The following is a 26,943-nucleotide window of genomic DNA, read 5'->3' on the forward strand; positions in this document are numbered from 1 at the left end:
ACATACCACCCTCCATTTTCTTCAATGAAATTTCAGATTGCTCCATATCATAGCATTCCTGCCTTTACTGAAGTGAAGCAAGAAAACTTTCAAGCATTGTTAGGTGTTTTTCACTAACTTTTCTAGAGGAAAAAAGAATACTGAGTTTGAATTTGAGTAAGTAAATGAAAGAATGAACTGTCTTCAAGTATGTGATTTAAAAATCTAATTTGTTTTTTTAGTTTACACACATTCTGTTATGAGTTCTTAAACTTTTGAGCACACTTATAAAGAGTTTAAGGTTATCCTCATGTGATGGGATGTACAGATCCCATGTGGAGCCTGAAGGGGCTATAGGACGGTACTGGTCCCAGGTAGCCTGGCCCCTCCAGACCTGCAGAGCATGCTCCAATTGGAGAAAGGGTTGAAAAGGGAGTAACCCAGCTCAGGAGGGGAAGGTATGGGGAGGAGGACAGGCCTTGTGTGGAAAGCTCCTGACAAGGACACCAGAGAAGCCTTCTCAAGGGAAGAGTGTAAGATTGATTATTTATTTTTAGTGGCCTATAATTCAGCCAAATGTGCATTGGATTTTCCTGGAAATGGCAAAAGGCACATCTCTAACAGAAGGGAGGTTTCCCTCTTCCTCCTGTCAAATTTTAAGTCTCTCTGCTCTAAAGCATGGTGATTCTACAGCTTCTCCATGAAACAGCTGTAAGAACTTTTTAACCTGGGGAACACTGTTTTTTCCTAACCTTGTTCTTGGACAAGGCTGAGCTGTTTTAGCTGAGATCTCATAAATAAAAATAAATGAGTTTTGGTGAGAGAAAATCTCATGCTTCAGTACATAAGCCAACTTCTAACTATTCAGGGTTAAGAGGAAACTTTCCCTGGGGCAGGTTACTCATACCTACTTTCAGCAGTTTTCTTGCACTTTCTTCTAAAGCTTCTAGTATTTGTAGTTGTTGGAGACAAGATGGTGTACTGATCCAGTATAACTCTTATGTTTCAAACTAGAAATAATAAAACCAATGGAGTCATAAATCAAATCTCAGTTTTGCCTAGTTGAGTACACAGGCTCAAGGTAGGTGGAAAGGAGGGGAAACTAATGTAATGGGATGAAAAGGCAAATTAATAGTAGAGATTTTTTTTCCAATTCAGTTGTTTATAGAATCTCAAATGATCAAAACTGGTCATGTAACCATTAAATACCAACCATAACTCAGTGGCATAAGGCACTGGCTTTATGTAATAATAAACTTTAAGATTGTGTTGGATCTTTTAGGTACAGAAAAGTTGTAGCCAAAACAATATTGTACTAAAGCATCACTACAAAAATGTCAAAATTGGAGTGCTGTTACTATAAACAGCATGGCTGAACTGAAACATTCTCATTCATTTAGCCTGTGTTGCTCAGGAAGCCATCCTCGTGCTTGAAAAATGTAATTGTCAGCATATCAATTGCTTTAAAATAGCACTTCAGACACTAAAGCTCTGATATTGAAGCGCCACTAGAAAACATCCAAGTGGCCTGTAAAAGCCAAATACTGTAAACAGTGTATAATCTAAGCTTTTTCAGTTTTTTTAGAAATATTTTAAACTGATTTCTGAAAATCTTGCACTTTATCAAATTTTTTTTAAATTGTGTTATTCATAAACCATAGAATGCTTTTAAGGAGGAAGTTGCAATGTTTTGGCTAAAAACATGGGTTAATTACATTATGAATGCAAATATTTAACTTAGTTTTCTGTCTTCATAAATTTATTCAGGACGATTAGCCATCGGTAGATACAAAAGACAAGGGAGGAAGTCCCATCAGTAGGGTGCAAGGCCAACACCTTAGGGTCTGGACTTCTCTGCTTTTTCCCTACCCCATGTCTTTTTAGATGCTTGTATGTCTCCTGGCAGGGTCCACAGCAGGACCCAGGTGTTCTTCGTCTTTGATTCAAACCTCTTGCTAGCAGTGGTCTGATAAACTTGAAGATCTACACTGGAAGCAGAAGGCACTTTCTATTGGTTTTCTTCCTTCTAGCCGTGAGGGGGTGGGCTGGGCTGGGGAGGTTTAAAATCTCTGCTACTCCACCCTTCTAGAGGTGTATCTGCTGCAAGAGAAAGGAAAGAGGTGTCTCTTACTCTACCCTCTCCAGTAGCCTCTGAATAACTCCACTGCCTGTCTCTGCTCCTATTTTCCTAAGCAGCAGCATTATGACATTACCATAGTTCTTGCATTTCAGTGCTTTTTTCAGGGTTCTAAATAAAAGCAGTGAAACTTACTAGTCTTGTTTTGTTTTTTACTGCTCTCCTAGCCATTCAAAGTGGTTTCCTTTGTCACTGGGTCTCTCTTCAATCTCTGATTTGTGTGTATTCACTCTGTCTCTTTTGCTCAATAGCTAGTCACAACAGGGAAAGTCAAGGACTTGACTCTGAACGTCCATGTCTCTTGTTTTTAATGGCCTTTAACATCTCATCAGTTGTATGCATCACCCTAGCAACTCTAGAAAGATATTTAAGAATTCCTGAAAAAGTGTACTTCAGAGTTGAGTAACTAGGTTAGCTTTTAAAAGACTTTGTCTTGGTAAGATCTTTACCATCAAGAGTTAGTGTGGTGTATGTATTTCTGCCATTTCACCTATGGTCAGTTTGGCAGCAGAATGTTTACAGCATAAAATATAGTATGTATGTTTTGCATGGTTGTCACTTGCAAATGAATATTCTGCTTAACCATCATTTTGTACCTTGATAGATATCTTAATTTTGTTTCCAAAAAAGTGGTGGTTCTTGCATCTACTGCAAAGTAGATATTCCTCATTGGAATGCTTGTATGCATTGCTTTGTGTATGTGGATACAAAGAAAATCTCTTCTGTCTGTGAAACAATCTCAAGGATTCTTGCTGAAATAAAATATTGAAAAGGAAATTTTCCCTAACCTTTTAAATTTAACAGTTTAAAATATTTATCCATAAATATTAAGTTTTATTAATTCAATTAAAGTACAGTAAAATAAGTGCATAATTGGGGGTAAGGGAGAAAGCAAATTAGTGTAGTAGACTAAATACTCTATATTTTATGGTTGAAGTAGGGGTACAAAAATTATTGAAGGCATCTGAAAAAAGGGAAAAAAGCAAATACACCTTTTGTAATCTTTTTTCCAGTGTACCTCCATACTGTATGAATTGAGTATTTAAAGAAATATACAGAATTTCTAAATTTACTATAAAAACAATAAGGAAAATAGTTTTGAAAAAATGTAGTACCAGATTTGTTAGAAAAATGGTTTCAGAAACAAGCATCCACTGAGCAGTACTGAAGCATCTTCTGTCTTGCTATTTTTTTCTGAATTTAAATTTGGCATTCAAAGTCTTTTATATTGTACTGTCTATACATGTCGTATATCACAGTATGGTTAACCTGCTCATAGACAAAAATAAAAATTCAGTGCAGGAAATAAAAATGGGACTGGATATACTGAATATCCTTTAAAAATGTTTTGCTGAGTACACTGATGTCATTAGAGTTGTCCATAGGCCCCAGGATGGACTTCTGTAGGCCCCATATTGTTATCAAATCTATTTCAAACCTACTGGCTTACTTTAATTAGTAATTGATACCCTCTCAGTCAAAACTGAGAAGGAAGTTGTGTGCTCAATGTAAGTTTCAGTTTTGCAAATCCTCTAGCCTTGCATTATAACTACTCGATCTCCTTTTTGGGGGAGTGTTACCCACACACAATTCTGTTCTCACTTTAGGGGCACCCACCTTTACCCTTTCCCTAGGGCTCAAGGCAAACCCCTCTTACTTTAGGCACCCATCATTTCCCTTCTGTGGGCTCAGGGTGTAACCTTACACTTTACAGGTTTGTGGGGTCTTTTACCAGTGAAAGAGCTTGACACAGTAATATCCTACTTAACAATCACCAGAACACAATGTACACGGTACACATACAATGCTCACCACTCCCAATAAAGCAGATGAACTTTTCTTGATGGCCAGTCAGGATCAGGTCATCTGGGGGACTCCAGTTTCTGCATGGTGTCATTGGCAAGGAGTTGAGGTCTGGCAGCTCTAGTCTTGGGGCTGTATCCTGGAGTTGGTTCCCAGAGAACTTCCTTTTGGACTCCAGTTTATATAGTGAAACTTGAGTCTTGCTCACTGTACCCTAATCATTTTACTAAAATTTTACTAACTAATCCTAACATATTGTAAGAAAATGATCTAACCAATCATACCCCACCACCTTACTTACACCTAGCAAAAATAATTATGTAACAGAACGAAACAGACAGAGATGATACAGACAATAGAAAAGTGGGAACTGTAAAGTTAAAACAATAAAGTGAGACTTTCACAACCACAACTATTGATTAAGTGATTTCTTGCCAGACAGAACACTATCAAACTAAGTTTTCTTTAACCATGTTAGGGGCTGTTTCTGTATCTGGTGATAGTGGGTGCTATTAGGACGGGATCCCCTTAACAGCCTGATACTACATTGTCTGTAGTAATGTAATTTAGATGGAATGTGAGGATGTGACTTTCTGCTTCTTGGGTAATGGCTGCTACTCTCCTAATATGGCTGCGGACAACGGCCTTAGGCTTTACAATATGGTTACAGGAAAAGGCCGTATCCTTATTAGTAGGGAAGTATCCCATAATACTTTCGAGGTCGTAACTACTTTAATTGCTGAGACTAATGTAAGAAATGGTTCCCGAAGTTAAATAGTAAAAATGAGACAAAAGCTTATAACACTTGAGCTGCCAAGAGTGGTTGTGCTAGCAACTGATGAGTAGTGCCAACTTGAGCTTTAGCCTATACCTCCTGATGCGGGAGCCAAGTTGAATTAAAAGCGCCACCACACTTGAGAAAAAGGGTTTTTGTGTGTACGTGGGACTCAAGTTAGTAGCAACATTAAATTTTTAACTTGAGGCTAAATCTACAGTCAAAGCAAGTCTAAAGTGCCTGAATCACTTTAAAATGGTACTCGTGTGCCTTAGTCATTTAGGTGCTTTTGAAAATGTTATCCTTGAGTTATTTTGTAAATATGGGTATTGTATTTGATTTTCAGCGGTTGTTGTTCCAGGAATCTTGGTTTAGAAGCTGAAAGATTCAATACATATTTCAGTGGTTGTGCTTGGATTCTGGAGGAGGCAGTTAACTGGTCTGATTTTGGTATAATCCAAATTACTCTCTACTTTGAATGTGATTACAAATCAGTGGTAGAATGGTCATTAATCTGAGATCCAGAAAGTCCTGTAGATGTCGCTCTTAAAGTATAAATGGATTAGCAAAATATCAGTTTTAAAGTAATCCTAAACAGCTGAGTAAGTAATCAAATGACTATATGTTTAACAGATTATTCAGCAACATGCATTTTCCAACAGATGTCAAACGTACAAATTGGTAGCATTGCATAACATCGTAGTAAATAACAGAATTGGGTGTAAAAGAAATGAAAAAACAAACAAACGACATAACACTTCCTAATTGCCCTAATAGATGGTGTATACTTGATGTACAGGATTGCTTGTCAAGAAATTTGGGATCTATTCCTGTTTTTGGCAGTCTTAGATGACACTCTGAATTTCATACAGGAAATAATCTGTGCTTCTATTTTGGGGTCCCCAATGCGGTGCCTGTGGGCGCAGTGGCACCCACGGGGCAGTTCTGTGTATTGCTGTGTCTCGGCAGCATTTCGGCAGTGACTCTTCTTTTTGCTGCCGCTTTTTGGTGGCGGGGTGTCTGGCACCTGCCAGTCTTCTAGGAATAGGAATGTGCTATTCCCACAGAAAGGGGACCCCTGTTCTGTTTGAAAAATGGGGATAGTACAACCTTATCTAATACGTGTGTTGAGTATAGAGCTTTCCCTTAATGTTGAAGCATTTTGAAATACTTGTATCATGATATAAAATGTTGCATTAAAAATGTAATTAAACATATTTAGTTATTTTTATTACTGTTCAGAAAATACTTGAATAATTAATTTGTATTTAAAATTGGCAACACTAGTAGAGTTAACTGAGTGGCCCTTCTGCTTTTGTGGATAGCCCTGAGATGAAGGAAAACTAAGTTCCTTGAACATCTTTAGCACCTGAGGTAATTGGGACAACAGGATTGGAAATTAAAGAAAATATGGTCATTGTTTTTTACAGTTCTTAATTTGACAGTGTTTACAATGTGCCAGGTGCTGTTCACACAGACAGAAAGATCCTTGCCGTGGACAGTTAAAGAAAACAAGCAGTGTACAAAGGATTGGAGAGTGGGATACAATCAGGGCATGTACAGCAGTGGTTCTTAACCAGGAGCCCCGGGGCCGTGAGCAGGTTGCGGGGAGGGGGCACCAAGCAGGGCCAGTGCTAGACTCGCGGGGGCCCAGCGCGGAAAGCCAAAGCCCTGCCACCTGGGGCTGAAGCCTGAGCAATGTAGCTTTGCCAGGCAGTTGCCCTGCTTGTTACCCCCTTAATGCCGTCCCTGGTTTTTATATGCATAAAACCAGTTATTGTGGCACAGGTGGGCCGTGGAGTTTTTATAGCATGTTGGGGGTTCTCAGAAAGAGAAGTTGAGAACCCCTGGTGCACAGTATATATTTATTTTTTTAAAAAAAAGTCCACAGCAACTATATATGACTGCCCCATAACTTGTTCATTATAAGTGGGCTGACATCTTCAAGGCATCTCAGAAGAGGGGGTCTTGAGGAGGTATTTGAAGGAGAGGTTAGTGGCTTTATTGATTAGTTCATGGAAGATGTTCAATACTTGGGGAGCAGCATGGAAGAGGGTGCAAAAATATATTGGTGTGGTGGTGGGAAATGCGTAAAATAAGTAACTAAAGAGAGGAAGAGCTGTGAAGGTACTTAAAAATGAGGAAAAGAGTCCTTAATCTAATGTGATGGAAAATGAGGAGCCAATGGAAGGAATGAAGTAAATTCAGAATGATGCACAAGGCGGAGGTTGTTGTAAAGACTGGAGATGATGATGGAGGGCTTGAATGAGAAATGTAGCAGTGTGGATAGAGTGAAAAGTCCTATGTTAGAAACATGACCAAGGAAGAAATAGAGTATGTGGACACAACCTTGGGGTGTGTGTGTGTCTGTTTCTCCCCCAGCCCAGGTTTATGGGTATGTGAAAATTATTCCAGACTAACAGAATGGGGAAGGGGTTATTTCTGAGATCTTACGTATGGTGCGTGTTCTGCAGTTGATAACTTTTTATATATAACCTAAATTACCTTTACCCTCCACCATCTTTCCTTTCCTCTCTCCCTACTGTTTGATACTCCTTGCATTTTGTTTCAAATTAATTTTTAAATTCTTTGAGGCAGAGACCATAAATCCTATCTGTTTATGCAGTGCCTAGCATAGTAGACTTGAATCTTGATTTAGACCTAGGGTTGCCACTACAATGCAAAATCAATTATTTATAAATGAGACACTTAATAGTGTTCTTTTAATATAGTTTTTTTAAGGTTGCAAAATCAAGCACTTCAGAATTAGAAAATGCCAGAATTAAGTTTGCCAATGTGACCTTAATTTGGCCCCTTGTACATATGCATTATTATATAGTCTTTATGATCACAACCTTAATAATCCTTTAATATAGCTTTGTGCATTTTCCTAGCTTTTTTTAAAAAGCAGACTGAAAAAACAGAAGTGATGATGTGGCATTATATTAACCCACGTGGGTGTCATCAGAATGGTTGTAACCTTTAGATCCACCACACAGTCCTCTGCCATTTGAGCTAATAGAATGGCTGATAACAGTAGTAGGTTGTCAGCCTCCATGTGGACTAGCATGAGAGGGGAATGGGACACTTTGCCAGTGGGTTTCAGATGCTTGCTGAAAGCAGAGGAATGGTTCTAGTCCAGGCTCTGGAGAAAGAGTGTGGTTTTTAGTTGGCACCAGGGCTTTGGAGCGGAGCCGGAGCAGTGGAGCTGCAGGTTTTTGCCTGGAGCTGGAGCACAGGTCCAAAGCCCTGGTTGGCACAGACTCTTCTGTCTATTCTCTCCCCCACCCCCTCTTCACCTAGTTAGTTCCAGTCTCCACTCCTTAGGGTTCTCAATCCAGTCTTCTTGCTCAGACAGTGTCAGTTCTCCCCCAATTTCTCAACAGATCTGTCTCCCCTTTCCAGCCATCTCCTTTCTTCCTTCCATCCCCTGGTTCTCAGTGCTAGTAGTCTTGCCCAGCTACTCCCAGTCTATTCCCACTCCCACCCTGGCTCCCAACTCAGACCCAATCTATTTTCCCCGGCTTCATTCTCTGAAACAGCCAAACCACTTTGGCTATTTTTATTTAAATAAGTGGAGCCTGAGAAAGACACTCACTGTGGAAAATTTCAGCTGTTAAGTGGTTAGTTTGGCAAAGTCCGAAGCAACTGAAAACAGGGTATTATAGTGGGATCTGTTGGACAACCTTAGGCTGCTCTACACTAGAAAATTAGGTTGGTTTACCTACATTGGTCAGGGGTGTGAAAAATCCACCACCTCTGATGGTATTGTTAAGCCAACCTAAATACCTTTGTAGACAGAGAATTCTTCTGTCCACCTAGCTACCGCCTCTCTGGGAGGTGGATTACCTATGCTGATGGAAGAACCCCTCCTGTCGGTGGAGGTGGTGTCTACACTGAAGCTGCTGTAGTGCTTTGTGTTGACAAGCCCTTAATAAGCAATATATTCTACGTATGTTGTGTGCGAGCATAGCAGTATTTTAACTATTGATAACTGTGCACGTCCATAGTTGGATCATAGGATAGCTAGTGACTTGGAAATGTAGCAAGTCCTAAATGTTAGAGGGACCAGCATACTTTTCTCAAATTCCTAAATAGGTGCAGAGAAGGGCCCCAAGGCTTACTAGAAGATTAAAAGGTTTATGAAGAAATACTTCAAGACCTTCATTTTTTTTAGCCTTCAAAAGAAGACTATAAAAGAGGCCTAATTAATATGGAAATATCAGCGTCTCCAAATAAATACTTAAGGATCTAATCAGCTTACATGAGATGACCATCTGAAGCTGGTTAGAGAGAGGTTTAGAATGGATATTGTGAAGAATAGGCGCATCATTTTCCAAGAAGATTTAGACCTGGAACAAGCTACTAGGGAAGGGAAATAGTTTTAATAAATTCTACTTAAGAAAAGAATAGCTCTAGTGTCTAGTGATATTGTCAGATATGTCTGATAAGCAAGCAAGGTTTTCTTCCTAATACATGTACCAATGATTCTTGTTAGCCTTAAAGTTCACTGTATGTGTGTCATTGAGTTTATGAACTTTTTAGAAAGATCTTCTGATCACTAACATGGAATGAGGATGGGTATAGAGATGAGCAGGATTGAAAACTAGACGGGGGGAAAAAGTGTTCTTCCTCGAAACTGGGGAGAATTATTAACCATATACAAAGTTAGTCTGCTATTTGTTGAAGTATGATAATGTTTCTTTTGACTGTGGGAAATCAAATTAAGTACAATTTTAATTAAAATTGTACATCTTTATTCTGAATGTTGGCATATGATGTTTAGAACGTTAGTCTTATTTTTTAATAGACTGTTTTGGGCTCTTGAAACTTTTTTCACTGTAAGCTAATGTAGCTGCTCAGTATTTTCAGTTGTATGTACCTTATGTATGGATTGTCTCCTTTTGAAATGCATTCTCCAAACTCTCCACTTCCAATTAACCTTTTTTTTGCTGACCTCCTTTCTATTCATGCCCTCTTACTTTCCTATTGTCTGTCTTAACTGTGTGTGTCTAATTTAGATTCTGAGCTCCCAAGGAACCTTGTCTTTTTATCATTTGTAATGTACAATCGACTCAGATGGCACTGTATAAACATAGTACAATATTAATAAATTTGTGTAAGAAATATATTTAAGATCTTTCTGTATGCGAAAGATGTACATCTGATCAGCAGTTCAGTATAAGTGGTGTAAGTATCTCAAAATGGCTTATATGCACAAAGAAGAAACCTAAGTCTTCTGTGTTAAACCAAATAGTCCTGTATAGTATATTGACTGGTAGATTGGATGTGCTCTAATAATTTAATATAGAGCTAAAATAACCAATATCTTTAGAAGGTGCTCTTTGCCAGAACTCGGCTTATAAAAATTCTTCAGAATATTTGCTTGAAGAATGGTGTGTTGGTTAATAGCCTGTGGAAACAATTTTAGTGTTGCCACGTGAAGAATTAAGGTGAAAGATTTCCAGTAGACTTGCTAATTTAAGTCAACAAAGCAAGGTGGAAGGGAGTGTTAATTCAGTGTTGCTTTTTGAATCGAGTTGAAAGAACTGACCGTGGTGTTTCCATTTTGGGAGTGATCACGTATGCATGACTGAAGGCTTGGGATTAATGAAAGAGTCCTAAAAAGGGTTGCCAAGTTGCTGCATTTAAAATATTCTGTGGTTTGGCTAGTTTGTACGCTTTAGGTAGATAGGTTTCAGAGTAACAGCCGTGTTAGTCTGTATTCGCAAAAAGAAAAGGAGTACTTGTGGCACCTTAGAGACTAACCAATTTATTTGAGCATGAGCTTTCGTGAGCTCCTGAAGTGAGCTGTAGCTCACGAAAGCTCATGCTCAAATAAATTGGTTAGTCTCTAAGGTGCCACAAGTACTCTTTTTCTTTTTAGGTAGATAGGTTTTGATAACTTTTCCTCTTCCAATATTAAGTTGTCTACGTGATGGGAACAGCGGTAGGTGTGCGACATGTAAGAGAAGTGAGGGCGGCGGGAAGGCAACAGGAAAAAGTAACCAAAAGAGTCCTGTATATCATTCTAACAAGTTAAATTACCCTTAAATGATGTAGCATCTCTTAGATAAGCAATAGAGCGGGGTTGGGGTTAGTGGACTTCTTCCAAAATGCATAGTTCTTAAAACTATTGGATGGAAGAGCATATAACTGCAGATGTGCTCTTTCTAAAGTTGTATTCAACTATCATAATACTAAGTGCGTTTATATCAAATTAATGCACAGTAAACGTATCCTCTGGGCATACCGAAATAAGGTTTGGGAAAGGTGGTGTTTTGCCTTCATTTATGGGAAGTCGGGTAAGTGAACAAATGCTGTGCTGCTTTTTTTTTTTCTTTTTTAAATGACTAGAGAAGTGAATTGTGTAGTCAGTAAAGCAGAATACTTGGACTTTCTGTATTGATGAGGGGAGGGACAGCAGTGGCAAAGGTGGGGAGAAATGGAAACAAACACACTCTCAAAACAAAGTCCCCAAACCCCCCTGTCTTGATCTAAAAAATAAATGTAAACTGTTATTTATGATTACTGTTGCCTAACTGAAATTTTAAGAGTTCTGGAACCTAATTCAAGGCACTTATATAGCACTGCTTTTTCCTGTTTTTTTTTCTTTCTTTTTTCATATTATCAAACCTTTCAATTATTGCACAATAAAACATTACATTTCAGTGATCAAAACAAGTAGTAGACTTCTGTATTTGGATTAATCATTTCTTTGTCCTATAAAGGTTAATGAAATCAATTTAATTAATTTGGTTTTTCAGCACAAAGCTTACTTAAATAAAAGTAATAAAAAACAGCTGAGGCACAATAGCATAAAGGTTTTGAACAACGCCTTATAGGTTGTTCGTTATTGAGCATGTGTTGAGCATGTGTGTATATAGTTATCCTGTGTAAATCTAGAAAAATGTAAATTTTTCTAGGTGATGACTTTATGATTTTGTAATTAGAAATTCGTGTTCCAAATAGAATTGCACGCTAATTGTGTGCATCTCAAAACATTTAACAGCTCCTTGCTTCTTTCAATAGCTGTGCATCTGCTTTTTTGAATCTTTTTTTTTTTTATTGGCAGACATGGAAAAGCATTGTTAATTATGGAAGGTTTTATTTTTGGTACTTTCCTCATAGTTCTCTCAATTTATGAAGACTTCTTATTTGCATGGTTTTGCTTTGTCTGAATAGTGCTCAAAGAGTAATACATTTTAAACACCTTTTTAAACGCCATTACTAGTACGGTCTGTGTTTTAATTTTACAAATTATTGGTCCTGGTTCTGCAAACACTTCAGTAGTACATAATTGGACTTGTAAATAATCCCATTAGCTTCAATGGATTACCCATGTGTGCAAGTGTTTGCAACGTTGCTTTGAAGTAACAGAGATTTTATGCCACTAAGGTTTTTTATAAAATTATAGTTTTAGCAGCATCTGATGGATTTAGCATCTGATGCTGCTAAAATTGTAATTTTATAAAAAAAAAAAAACCTCAGTGGCATAAAATCTGTTACTTCAAAACAATATTGCTTCAGTGTAAACCATGAAAAGCTTAGATTTTACAGTTCATTGAAGTTATTGAGAATTTAACATTTTCGAACCATAAAGTAGCATGGGCCCACTCAGATCTGGGGTGTCTGAAAGGAACTGGGACTAGTCCATTAGCTTTTCCTCACTGTAACTGTTAGGGAGACCAAGTTGCTGCAGATTGTTTTGAAGTTACATGCAGGACACTCTTTTAAAATTATCCATTCTTAAAATATTTTTAATAAAAGGTATTGAATTTATATGGCAGAGAACCTGTGCTTCACTTAATAACTAAATGATGAAAGAAATATTTAAAATTAACCCATCTCTCAAAATTAGACATCTCAGACCAAAACAGAACCTCATAAACTGGTGCTGTGGTAAAACAGTAGTAAATATGCTGTCGCCATTTCAGTACCACAGCTGTAAATATCATTAAGTATCCTAAATCACTGGCCTCCAGCCTACAGAATTTCTCTTTTATTTCTCTCCTTTCTAAAGTTGCAGTCCATCTTTATTTCTTCTTCAGAGTGATAAACTTTCTTATCCACTCAGCCACCCCACGATCCAGCTATCAAAGAACATTGCCAGATCAGGTGCAAGGAATTTGATTACAGGTTGCCCTCACTTGCAATATCTTCTCCATTTTAAACACTCATTACTCTTCCTCATGTAATACTTTACCTTCCCCGTGTCACTGTATATATCTTCTCTTTCAGTCCCTTTTTAAAGTCACTAGTTCCTCAGAAAGCCGGTGTCCAAATAGGGTGTGAGATGGGGAAGAATGGCCCTATTTCGTATGTCCACAGTCTGAGCATTGCTGTTTGAGTTCTGCTATAGTTTTTATATATGGCAAAATATGGAACTTATGTAAGCTTCTGCATCACAAGCAGTCATGCCATTGTTCAGTATTTCATTTTGTAATACATTTAAATTTTTCTCATTTATAGCTTTAGATTTAGCTATTTCAGTTACCCAAATCAGATTACTTGAAAAAACTAAAACACAACTATAATATTTGTCTTGTGTTTTTTATGATTAAAACTTAGTCTGTTATCCTCTCCATATGCTCACAGCCCCTCTCCTTACTAGTTCCTCCTACTTCAGGGCCCATTCAGTCATCGCTACAGCTGTCTTCAGATTAACTTCTGTGGGTTTATCATTAGATTTTATTCAATTTTTTTGTCCAACTTCATTTATTTTTTCTTCATCTTTCTCTTTTTTTCCCCTGACCTCTGAGTAGCCATGGAAGAGAGTAGAGGGGAGGAGTCAAAGTAGAGCAGAAGCCTGAAAAGAAAAACTTCAAAAGGTAGAATAGCATATAAGAACCTGTTAACTTACTTTTGCTGTTTGTCTGCACAGCATTCACTTTCCCTACTGCACCTTGTAAGGAAGCAGAAGTGTGCAGCAGAAGGAGTTGATGTAGTGAAGCCAATAATTCGGACATATGTGAATACTACAGAGCTTGTAATATTAACATACGTAATAATTCAGAGCTCGTTACTTTTTGTTTGCTTTGTTCAGCTGAGGAGCAGACCAAGGTAGGTGGATTGCAGCCAAGAAAATGTTGGTATGTTATACCATTCTCACTCAACTACATCCAAATCCTTTTTTCTCTCCTATCTGTTAATCCTTATCTAAAAGCTTCTGGCAGGTACCAGAGGCAAAACTCAATAAAATTGGCAGTACATATCCCCCTTCTTAAAATCCTACTTTGGACCTAAACTCTAAAATTTATAAATAGTGTGGCACTTTTCTCTACAAGTTGCTTGAGACAGTAACTTTCTCTAATTTTTCCACTTATTAGTTAATAATAGTAATAATAAAGTAAAAGGTCCCTCCTATCTGTAATTCTATATTTTCTTTGGTTGACTTGGTACTTTGGGTCACCTTACATTGTCGCTTCAGATACCTGCTGTCACAGTGGGACCCTGAGACTGAATCAGTGGAAACCATGTTATATTCACTCCTTTCATTTAGTAAAGATATATCCTCCTCTAATGAGAGAAATTCTATGGACAGCACCACCATGGACAAGAATTACACCAGAACCCTACCTCAGAAACTGAAGATTGCAGTCTTCTTCTTATTTAACTGATCAGCCCAACACACTTGATCTTTGCAGTAATGAGTGTCAACAAAACATTGTTTAAAATGGCAAGAAGCCCTCTGCTTCAGTTGTCATTATTGTTGTTTCAGTTTGGTGTAAGAACTGCGGAGGGCTTAAAGTGCAAAATTAGTATTAGAAGTGGGAATTTTGCTGGCTTCTAGGAGAAGGGTCTCTATCGATATGACAGCCAATGTAAACAAATAGTTTATTTCAGCTCCCTTTGGAGAAGCTTTTTTGGGGTGGGTTTTTCTCTGGCTTTCATTAAATACTGGATACAAATGTACATTTTGCTAACATGCCTTTTGACTTCAAAGACCACTTTGAACTTAGATTGGTGCTAGGTAGATCCACATGAGAGGATTGCGTCCCCCTTCCATTATTTTATAGTGTCTCTTCTCCTTTCACTTAGTGCTGTGAACCAACAGCTTTTTCTGCAGAGATTCCTTTTAGAATGCCAGTCAAACTGTTGCCTAATTTGTGATGGTCCTTGCCTGTAGTGTTTCATTTTCTTAACTTCCAGTTTGGTTATAATTTTAAAAAGTAATTCTATCAATTCCAGTTTGTTTTATGACTTCTGTTGGATGGTATTTGTTCTGGCACAAGGTCATCTAGGGTCCAGACTTTGAAAAATTTCCTGTAATTTGGGGTGGCTTAAGTGGGAGGATGCCTCTGAAAATGAAGCTCAATATGTCTCAGGGTGGGCACACAAATTTTGAGGCACTCAGAATCAGATGCTACTTTTGAAATATTCAACCTTAACTACTTAGAGGCATTTTGCTGGTTAAATTGGAAAGCAATTCTAAAATGTTGGCATTTGGAAACTTTAGGATGACATTCCTCTCTTGCCTCAAAGAAATTATAAGGCTACAACTTGGAATAAAAAGCAAGGAAGGAGAAAGAGAGGAAAAATTCATCATTAAATTTGAACTAAAATGCCCATGGAAGGATTGAATTCCCTCTGAGCACTTTGTTCCTATCTCTGTTTGTGAAATGCTGATAAAATATTTTATGTTTGCAAATCACTGAAGTAAGACGTGAAAAAAATTCAACAATTTAAAAGCTATAGTTTTTGTAAGTTAGGTTGATTAAACTCTTTGAACCGTGGCACAAGTCAAATTATTACTCGTGTTCAGAATATAATGCTTTGGTTATAGCTTTAAAGATTAAAAAACTTTCAAAGATGCCTCTGCTTTGACTACTTAAATCATACTAGTCTAGTCCTTTTAAGTGTACGTACATTTTAAACATTTAAACTCCTACATAGGGTATGTACTTGATCCTTTAGAATGGTAGTTAGTAGAAGTGTATGTTCCTCTATCACCCAGAGAAGTTCCATTTTCAGATTTAGGGCCCTATTACTCATTGTAGGATCCCTACTATTTGTATTCTAGTGGTAAGTTTCTAAATCTACTCTCTCATTACGTTCCTAAACTCATGCAACAGGAGTCTAAAGTAAGAAGGAAATATGAAGTATTAGTGTAAAAATAAAAACACTTCTCATATAATTCAAAATGAGAGATTGGCAGAAGTAGTTGTCAAGCATAGAAGTCTTTGCTTAAAATTAATATTTGCACACCACAAGCACTGCAGTGTGAGACTAGAGTAGTTTTTAAATATTTGGCAAATAGGAGGGTATTTGAACTAACTGCTTTGAACAGCAAGGAAGACTGTCGCCTTCCATCATGGTGTGTGCATGGGAGGCCTGAGTTAAATCACAAATACCATGACATTGATGCCAATATTTTGACTAATCCTCAAAACTAAGTAGTACAGTCATCACTAAGGCCCTAATTAATCATACAAGAAGCTCCATATAGACAGAACCTTAAGCCTGCATAGAACCTCATCAAAGTCAGTGGTGCTCTACCTAGTTATTCGGTTCTGCCAGGATGGAGCATATTAATACAAACCTTTGGACCCAGATCCTATTTTATAAATTTCTGTAATATAAATTGAGGCAGTGCCACAGAGCCTTAAAGAAAAACATTATTTCTAATGTGTAATTATTAAAGTTTAATGATTAAATAACAACTTGGAAATTATGGAAAACTTTCCTTAAAAAAAAAAAGGTTTTAGCTAGAGGACTTCTTGTCATTGAATAAATTAAATTACTATTAGAGACTCTAAAAACTCCTCCAAGGACTTTATAGATGTATAAAGCTGTTCTTCATACTACTGCAAAATATTTCACTTGCATTTTTTTTATTTAATGTTAGCTGCTTGTTTGAGGTTGTGTGAACTGTTATGAGCGTGGATTGGCATAACATGCTGTCTTGCAGTCACTGTGTGATTCTATCTAAGGAACCTTTTGCATTGTGACTTGTAGGAAATGGATGCATGCACTGACACGTTTGTTGCAGCATAACACATCATATTTATGTACTACACCTGATACACTTGTATGTTACCCCAGTGAGGTTCCAGGTTAATATGTAGTAGAGCTGTGGTTCTCAAACTGTGGTCTACGGCCTATGGAGAGTTGGCTGTTGTGATTTCCAGCTGCTAAAATATGTTCATGCTTTCCTTATAGGACTTCTTAAAGTAAGCAGTGGCTACATGGGTTTTAAATGATTACAAATGGGAAGGGATGTGCTCCATGTGGTTGTGAATGGCAGGGAGAAGGTGGTCTATGAAACCAACTTTGTCCACTGTGGGGATAGTTTGAGAATTCTCATATAAAGTACATGCTAATTGAAATACCAAAAACATAAGAGACAGAATATATCTATGCTTTCCTTCAAAAATTATGCTCTCTGGTAGTTTTTACCATCTTTTTTTCCCAATTGCAGTTAGTATCAGGGTTCACTGCGTGTTCCGCACGCTTTCAACGTGAGATCAAGATTATTTGCCTCAATGTTTACTTTTTTTTAAATCAGGGATAAAAAAATAAATGTGTACATTCAAATTAACACTTCACTTTAATAAAACTTTCCACTGTAAAAGTGGTTGGGGTTAAACATTTACCTCTCTTGATAACTGATTTGTTAGATATTTGTACATATAAGTGTGTGTAAGCAATATGAACTTTTTGTATTTTTATACTTCCTTGGCTTTGAGAGACTCACAGCAGAAAATATTTTAAAACATAAAATCATTTAAGTATATGTTTCTACTGCGTCTTTTTCTCATTTTCTCCTAATTTGCTAAACTCTCTTAACATGTGGCTTGGATGAATGGAGAAATGACTTCTTCAGAGGCAGCAGGCGAACATTTTTCAAGGACATTTCTGGCACCCCTTCCCCTAGAGACTGAAAGCATCCTTCATGGCAGTTGCTTTTAATTCAATGTGGAACACACCCCTCACCCTCCAAGACTGTGGAACAGACTGTTCAAAGGTTTGAGAGCAAACACATACTTGCTGTTGGTAATGAAAGGCAAGCAATTAGTGTGTTATTCTTTAAAACATAATAATGGGAAAACAACAAAGGAGCAGCAAATTAAACACAGTTAACATCACTTTCAGAACAGAGTGGAGAGATTTAAGAAAGATTTTAATTGCTAATGGCAGTTAAAAGATCATAATTTTGTATCTTGATGCTAAGGCATATTACTAAAAGAAAAGCAAACTCTTGATTACAGTTAGCTGAATGTTTGATGCTTCTGAAAGCTATATTGGGTTTACATTATACCGTCTCTGTAATGTACTTGAATTGGTTGAAGTTTAATGTAGTATTGCCACTTTCATTAGTCTCTGGAAGAATTACTGTAGCAATTAATTTTAGGAAAGGTCAGATGGGATGGAACTTTCCAAATGCTTCTCATCCACCCTTTGTTTTGGTTTTTCAACCATCTCATAACTATTGTAGTGGGGTTTTTAAATAAAGTAGTCCCTGATTCTGCAGCTGTATTAATGCAGGCAGATGCTTACAGCTATGCAGAGTCTCACTGATTTCAATGGAATTCCCAAAGAATATAAGTTTGCCCAACCAGATCTTGTTGGAGGACCATAGCTTTATTTGGTACCACATACATAAACAAGTTGTATGCTTGTCTCATGGGGATTGTGTGTACTGCATTATTTTATGTGAAATGCACAAATAAGAGGTCATTGCTTTTTTTTCCCCCCCAAGTATTTCCCTGCTGAACTGACCACTTGAAAAAAAACATTGAGGGATTCTTGATCCTAACAGCTGGTCTTACAGTAAGTCACTTTTTGGAACTATGGGAACTACGATGTTGACCATCTGATATAAAGCATTAAAGGAAGCTCAGAGGTACATGAAAATATATACCCTTGGGTTGCAGGAGTTGACATGAGATGATTATTGCTAATATAATTCTTGTCCAGCAAAAAAGTAGTGACAAACTATATAGTTTAATTGGCTAAATGCTTAAGGGATATCCTCTGTTTTATTATCCTTAAGAATTATTAAAAACTTTATCTGGGCAAACAGCTTGTTAGAGTAGCTCAAGTTAAAAAATTAGAATAATTCTAAATTAAATCTTACACCATGTAAAACATAGTTTAACTTTACAGCCTCAAAACATAACCTTGGGCATGTGCTGGTGATTGGTTTTGCTTCATTAAGTATCTGCAATGCAATTTCCCATAAGTTAGCTGACTAGCTTGAGCCTGAGTTGTCACATGTATTCTCTCCCCCGCCCTTGTTTTTTGTTTTGATAGCACTTTCATGCCCTAAGCCTATATTATGGGGGGTGTTTTTGTTTGTTTGGAAGGGAAAATTCAACATACATTCACTGATTAAAATAGTCTACCTACAGAAATGGGACAGAGGGGAACAGCTCAAATATCCTAGGCTGAGATTTTTATGCTTCTTTCTGCACTTTGTTCTAGTTTCTTTCACTTTATTTAGTGGTAGGTAGGAAGCTATTACTATTAAAATTATGAGGAGAAAATATAAAGTAGATTTATAATTTACATGTAACACTTAAGATTTAGAAATTCCTAATTTAGGGTATATTTTCTAGAGTTTGTCTCAAAACGTTTAATTTTAATGCAAAGCTCTCTATCACAGTGCAGGTTGTAATTTAATTTTAAAATTTTACCCCAAAAGAAAAACACGGAGTCAGTCTAATCTAGTCTTAATAGCTTTTAAATGTCTCTCTGAATAATAGCCCTTCATACCTGATGAGGGGAGCTGGGGTTACCTTCAGAGTCTTCAGGTAGAAGATTTTCATTAAATTAATGTAAATGCATATTTTGAGGCAATATCAGCCTGTAACTTCATTATATTCTTAAGGAAAAATAATTGAAATCAAATAGGTCAGAAAATTAATATGAAGCTCCAAAGAAAGTATTTGGCAAACATAGTTGTCAAGAATTCAGTTCAAAAGAATCTGTGCATGCAGTAATCGTGCAGAAAAATGTTCAATAATTAAATAACATAGTGTTTGTGATCAAAAGGACTAGTAGTCTGTTGCATGTTTGGTTGGGTGCTAGAGGGAAGCATTGTTTCATCAAGAGGGAAGTTCTTTTTATCTGCCCTAGACTATGTTCATTTTTGTCAATCAAGGCTTGACTCAAATGAAGGAGAGGGTCCTGTGAGACACACAAAACCATCTGAAATATGGTTAATCAGACTTTGAAACCCACATCATTAAGAGGGGTAAGTTTGGTTTTTGGTGCAAATGTTTTTTCTATATTTTATAGTTCTACTAAAGTAATGAGCCTAAGGTAGAAATAAAACTGTATGTGTGTGTTTGTATCTGTTTTGTTTGATTTTATATGGCTTAACTTTGTTCTTTGTAAGTGACCTAAAACAAGTGCTAATATTTCAACAGATACAGAATGACTGAGTCTAACATTGCACACTGGTATGCCTGTGAAGAGGCATTACCAAAGTTAATTATGTCTAGTGCAAATGCTGGGAGGTCTGACTGAGCAAAGCAGGTAGGTGAAAGATGCTTGCATGGAGAAGAGATGGAGGGGAAGTGAGCGTAAGAAGTAGTTTTATTTAAAAGAAATAGAAAACTCTGCCTGAATTGAGTTGGTGAGAATTTCCTTACAAGGAAAGACTCAAACAAGAGGAACTCAACATATTTTGTTTGTCTTGTTTTAAGTCATATTTGGGGGAAATTATATATGGATATTAATTTCTAATATTAAAAATTAAAATATGGGTAAATTTTGGGATTTAGTCCAGTAAGGAAACGTAATTAAATCAAAAAACATTCTGAAAATGTTAAATGGCTAAATTATTGCAGAACTACTTCAAGAATATTCAGTACAACTGAATATAACTTTGACTAAGCTCTGTGGGAAGATCATCAGCTTTACTTTATATACTGTTAATATCTTACATGTGTAATAAGATTGGTGAAATCAGCAACTTTTGAAGTGTGACTCTACTCTGAAAAATGACTAAAAATTGAACCTTCTTACCAGATCTTGGGCCCTGATCCTGCAGTACATAGTGCATGGGCACACTGGTCACTTGCAAGGTCAGGGCTTTAAATTGTTCCCCATATGTATTCAATCATATCTGCACACATTAGACTAAAATAAGCTTTATCACTTTGTACTCCTGTTAGCAGAACCAACACAACTATGAGAACATCAAGGATCTGCTTGTGCCTCAGCAATAAGATTAAGTTCCAATTAGTAAACTGGTATAACTGAGGGCCCAAATCCGCCTCATCCTTTATTGCTGGTAAAGACAAGAAAAGAATCCAGCTTGAGTCTCATATTCCAGGCTGAGATTGCGAGGCTGATAGGAAACAATCTTTTCCCCTGAAAGTTGAGAACATTTGACATGAAACACAATAAACATGGAACCTTACAATGCCATCGTTGAGTCCCTTTTCAAAATAGGGTAGCACTTACATTTTTGAATGAATGCTACAAAAAGTAGTCTATTTAGGATTCTTTCTTTTCCGTGCACAATGAGTAATTCTCCACTAGCATTAATGGCAGTGATCTATATTTATTGAGAGTAGGATGGTTACATGTAAGGGATGCAAACTTTCTTTACTTTTTGCTATATTTGAGTTCTCCAGAAATTACAAACATCAGAGGAGAGTCATGGAGAAGAGCAGGCGTAAATACCAAAGGAGAATAGACTAGCAAAATGTCATCTTCAAAATTCAGTTTGAAAAATGCAGGTAGCCTTATTGGAGTGGTTACCCTTCACACTGCTCATCTGTAGCACAAAAACTTGGAACTTGACCCAAACAGAAAACTGGTTGAAAGACTAGAGAAGTTTAGGAGAAATGTGAGAATTCAGAGTATTGAGTGGAAAATCAGCAAGGTACAAAATCAAATGGTATAGAAAAAAAATACATAAGCTAATTGCAGGTATAACTGAATCAAGTAAACAGAGCACTGAATTCTGAGAAGTAAAATGAAAGCCGCTATTAATAAAGAAATTGCAAGTTTTGCACAATAATTTTAGTATGTTAAGGATATATGTGTATACCAATATGTTGGTAAACTTGGTTTTGTTTTGTTTCCCTTCAAAAAAACAAAACAAAAACAAAAGAAAACCCACTTTATCTTTGTTTCAAAAACAATTTTTTATTTCTTTTACCAATTCTAATACTTTTTTCAGAACAACTTGAGGCTTTACAATTTCCTGAAAATTGAAAGGGCATTTTCTTTTTTTTTTTACAGTGGACTTATGTTAGTGCCAATGAGATCTGACTATTAAAGTCTGGTTTAAAATGCTTTATTAACTAGTCTGCTGAAGTTCGCTGTCGGCTACACTTGGCATACAAACTTTGAAAGGAAGGAAAAAATAAAAGAAACAATAATAAAAAAAAAAGCCAACCTTGATAGCCCCTTCTACTAAGGATTTTAAAATATGCTACCTGTAACTTAAAATGACTTTTAAAAGTGAGGTTTTCGGACCACTATATCAATGACTTGTTATTTTTTTTAAAAGCCAAAATCATAATGTTATCAAATGACTACGTTTATGCATAATAATTCTTTCATTAATCATTTGTTATAATCAATCATGATTCAGCCTCATTACTCCCATGCATTTACTGCTCCTATGCATGTTCTCTTGACTCTAACATAGGCAAGAGAAATATACTTCAGATTTGTGCAAATGTGACACAGAAGTTGATAGGTATGATGGAAACTCTGTGAAACTCTCTAAATTAGAGATGGTCATCCAAGGATTGAAAACTGCACTGCCCCAGGATGTGTTATATTCTGCGCTAATTTAATAAAATAAATATATTCTAATCTGATATGGTCCACATCATTGGTAGCAGAGCTCCCAAACTGGTGACACAAATGCTCTGCTAGAGCAAAATGGTCAGAAACCAAAGCTTTATACAAACTGGAAAGTTGCAATTCTGAGCATTCTGATGGTATATGGCATTTGTTTCTTTTCATGGTAGGCTGTGTGATATTTGACCTCAAAATCAACTATTCAGATTATCATTTTGCTTCCTTTTTCCTCCACTGTAGTGACTGTTGTTTCAAGACTTATTGATGCTAGAAACCAATGTTTTATGCCATCAAAAGCTCTTAACACCAGGACACTTACACTGCTGATAGTCCAGTGATCAGAAAGGGGAAAAAAAAAATTTCTTGTGGTCTCATCTAGTCTGTCCTGTTGTCAATGTGTGCTTGTTCCCACAGTACATTTCTAGTACTTAATTCAGTGTAATTTTAAATGTCTAAAGAAAATGGGCCATTCACTTCTTCATGTGGACGACTGTTCCATAGTCTACAAGATTTTCTTGTCAGGACATTTTCCTCAATAGGCTAAGTTTCATTCTATTGCTCCTAGTTATATCCTCTTATATCACCTTAAATTCTTCTCCTTTCTTGATATTTACGCACTTCAGATGTTACCATGTTCCTTTTAGTTGCTGCTTAGCTAAGGTGCACTTACTTAGTTTTTTTTCCGTATGTCCGTTATTCCAGTGTAGATAAGCCCTTAGCTTGTACATTTTCTGATTTTTTTGAATCTAATTTTATTTCCTGCTCATATTTTCTACCTCTCTAGATCTCTTTATCCTTTTTCTTTTCTCCTGGTATTTGCAATACCTCCCCATTGATCTCTGTTTCATTCACATTTGGTTTACCTTAACTCCGAGATAATTACTGAAGATGTAAAATTAGGATAACCTTACTGATTCTTGTGACCACCCCAAGGGAGAGTCAGGATCACATGTTGTTTTTGTAGATGTCTCAAATAATTAAACCTAGTTTGCTTTTAAAAGAAACTAAAATTGCTTCTGAGACATTTTATGCCAAGTTTCAGCCTTAAGCATGTTTTATTCAGCTGCGTTATAAAACACCTCAAAGTAGGTTTCTAAAGGGAAATGCTAACAGACCCTTAAAATGTAGCTGCTGTATTGTTCAAAAGCCATTTTTCCACTTTTTTTTAAAAATTCAATTTTTCCATAATTAGTGTCAATAGCTAACAGAACTCAGTGCTAAGCAATCATTCTGACATGTCCATTGTTGATATTTTAACAATTCATGTATGTTTCATACTGGTGCCAAAAGAAGACATTATTTTGCCAGGATTTACTTTGTTGGTATTATATTGTGTACATGGTTTTCAAAACAGCTTTTTTTTAGCATAGGCAGATCAACAAATCCTATAGTGGATTTTCAGCCTACTTGCAGTCCTGGAAGTAGAACCAGACCTGTCAATAACTGGAAGCAGGATAAAAATCACTTCTCCTATAGAACCTGCCCTTTTACTTCCGCATCTGTAATTGCGGATAGGTGTCTCCTATTTCACTGCTGCAGATGATCAGTTACATTTTTAAACAAAGCAAAAGAATTCAGTGGATCTAAAGGGTTAAAATGCATCTGGTTTAGCAGCTGGGTATCTGGAATTAGACTTTTGATTCTGCATTCCTTTGAGGTGCTGCAGCGGTGTGCGCTCTGACGAATGCTGCTCTCACCATGGCAAACAAATAGACAAAGAAGAAAGGAAAAGGGAAGCTTTTCTGCTTATGCTCTTCTCTACTTACCAAATGCGTCTCTGGGGATTGTTGTCTGTCTTCCAGACAGGGCTTCCATAGTGGTCATACACAGGCTTGTGTAGGCCTACTTCGTGAGGTTCTGAGCAGAGCCATGAAAGATACAGAAAAACAGGTGCCACTTTCTCCCTAATCCCAAGAATTACTGAGTGGCAGTCGACCCTATCCTATTAGGGGCAATAGAGTGAGGCCAGCTCAGGCAAGACATCAGAGGGAGCTGCTGTACTCCCAGAGTCCCCATCAACAATAAAAGCAGTTCATCATGTGGAGCAACAGCATTGCCTCTTGCCTCTCCACAAAAGGCTGTGAAAGGAAGCCGACCAGCACGCAGTACAGCCAGTGGACCAGACAGAAGGCAGAAAAGGGTACCATAGACCATCAGTCCACTTTCTAAATCTATCTGTTGTGCCCATCTACCAGAGTCTGAGTCAGCCTGTGTTTCCCTGGTGGTGGTGTAACCATGATGCTCTTTCTCCACCAGCGAGGAAGAACCCAACACAGCCCTCCACGTCAAAGGAATCGGTGAATTCTTTTCCCAGTAAATATATGGGACCTACCCTGCTGGTCCAAGCACAGTTCAGCATCTTGAGTCTCTTCCAATGGCCCTCATGAAAATAACCCAAATAGGGGCAAGAAAGTAGACTTCCCTGGATAAGCACATACCTCAAAGGTAGAAGGAACCATGTTTGTGACACATCTAAGAGGAATTCAGGTGCATCAGACCTAGATCTTTTCCCTCTGTCCCTCCAAATCTGAAAAAGAAGAAGCTGGAAAAAGGAAAGGCTAAGTAAAATACACCATCCCACAAGCTTCCAAAAAGATGCAGAAGAATCTAGCTGTCCCCCTCCCAGAGACATACATCTATATAGCAGCATCCAACTAATGTGACCGCAGGAGTTCAAAAGTCCCATCAGAGTATATGGTAGCCAGAACATACAAACCAGGGCCCATCTTCCTATTCCTGAGTCCTCAAGGTAAACCTATGCAAACTTAGGAACTCCCTTGGAAAGGATAAAAAGCACGTATGTGCATTGAACGGCTAGCCACTCCTTTACGAGAGACTCCAGGGATCCGAAGGTAGATTCCTGCCTGAGAGAAAACTACAAGGGAATGAGCCAGGCCATCGCATGCATCTCCTTGCTTTATTTAGCAAATTCTTGGATGGGTGGATTGATTTATTCTTTGGGTGCACTACTGCTTAGCACCAGGAGAGAATTTAGGCTGGGTTCAATACTGTGGAAGTTTTGTTTGTGTTTGGATGCCTCTTTGGACTCCCAGTACCTGTCAGCCAGCACCAGGGCCTGCAGTGCGATACTCAGACATTACATGTCACTACAGTACTGGAAGGTGGACGTGCAAGCAACATCTTCCAGCAACATGAAGACTCTTTTAGAAGCAAAGTAGTGGCAGTCATCAGATACGACCAGTGAGACTTTTATTCACCGTGTAATACATGAATTATTTTTATCCTTTCTGAGTATTCAGCTATCAAATACATAGCATCAGAAGTTCTGTCCCAAAGAGCACTGCATATACTACAATTTTTCTTCTCTCCTTTTTCCACTCCTATCCAGAATGATGTAGACTGTTAGAGAGAGCAAAGATGATATATTGGCTAAGAAAACCCCGTTGCCTGGACCTGATCAGTATCTTGCTAGGTCAGCTACTTTTCCTCCAAAGCAGGACAGACCTTTTTCTCCACAAGGGCTTGTCATGCATAAAGGGCCAAGCAGGCTTGACTAGGCTGCATGTGGCTCTTGAGAGGCAAACCATAATTAAAAAGAGATGATGCTCAGCCACATTCATGTCCACCATTTTAATCTCTGGAAAGAAGTGAACCAACATGATGGTGGTAAAATTCAAATATTCAGGCAGAGATCATGAAATTCAACTAAAACAGTGCATCCTCAATTGTCTACAAGATCTTGCTATTGGGCAAAAGCTCCCATGTTAAACACAGTCTTCATCGTATTCAGTGTCTGAAGGTGAACTGATGAAAGAGGTAGGATCTTTCTTCATCATCTACAAGTAAAACAACTTCTTCAGAGCCACCTTACTCATTCATTTACTTCAGGTACTTGTTTACCTCGGTGAACAAAAGCAGACTAAAGTAAATAAGCATATATTTGCAGTCACTTCAGCTGCCATGCCTCATCACTCCAGCGATGCAGTGCTGGTAAAATCTTAAAGATCTATGGAACTTTCTGTGCTAAAGAAAAGGAAGATTAATTACCTGAACACTTGCTTTCTTCAGGTAGCAAAGCATCACAGATCCAGCTCCCCAGGGAAGAAAAATTTGGTCTAGGAATGCAAAACAGTAACACAGGGATTGCGGAGGTTCTTGTGTTCTACAGTAGGCATTATGTGTAGTTACAAGTATACAGTACCATATTAGCTGTTGAAGTTTCCCATCTGGTGGGCTTTCAGGAGGGGAAGTGAGTTTTACCTTGCTGCCAGTGATTGATGGGTCTGGTTCTGCAAGTAGAGAGGAAGACCTTCCTATTGGAGCTGTGGACTAGTACCCCTAAGAAAAGAGGGGACAATTTAAAGGAAACTTCCAGGTAAGTACAAACACCTTTTCATCTTGCAGCTTCTTTCTGCTTAATCTTGTGGGGAGCTGTTCATTATGTTGCAATAGTAGATACTCTGATTATAATTAGAGCTTGTCAGAAAATGGAAGGAAGAGCAAGAATTGTGGAAGT

At 37.5% G+C, this 26,943-nt stretch overlaps 1 protein-coding gene across 14 annotated transcripts in view; it reads left to right on the plus strand.

Annotated features, from left to right (window-relative positions):
- TSC22D1 (TSC22 domain family member 1) overlaps window positions 1-26,943 on the plus strand; it is a 134,775-nt gene that overhangs the window by 16,984 nt on the left and 90,848 nt on the right. For 6 of the 14 annotated variants that reach the window (XR_012159014.2, XR_012159012.2, XR_012159017.2 and 3 more), the window contains exon 2: window positions 20,069-20,177. The exons of 2 other annotated variants lie outside the window; for them this stretch is intronic. Coding sequence is in view for 5 of the 12 variants with exons in the window: in XM_073344783.2 (XP_073200884.2) it covers window positions 20,069-20,168 (100 nt within the window). In the remaining 7 variants the exon portion in view is untranslated. Of the gene's footprint in view, window positions 1-17,505; window positions 17,662-18,396; window positions 18,468-18,877; window positions 19,894-20,068; window positions 20,178-20,672; window positions 26,905-26,943 lie in introns of those variants that run through there. 6 more of the 14 variants (XR_012159033.2, XR_012159037.2, XM_073344839.2 and 3 more) reach the window with 6 other exon arrangements.

This window comes from Lepidochelys kempii, chromosome 1 (genome assembly GCF_965140285.1).
Source record: "Lepidochelys kempii isolate rLepKem1 chromosome 1, rLepKem1.hap1, whole genome shotgun sequence".
In the NCBI taxonomy this organism is placed as follows: domain Eukaryota; kingdom Metazoa; phylum Chordata; order Testudines; family Cheloniidae; genus Lepidochelys; species Lepidochelys kempii.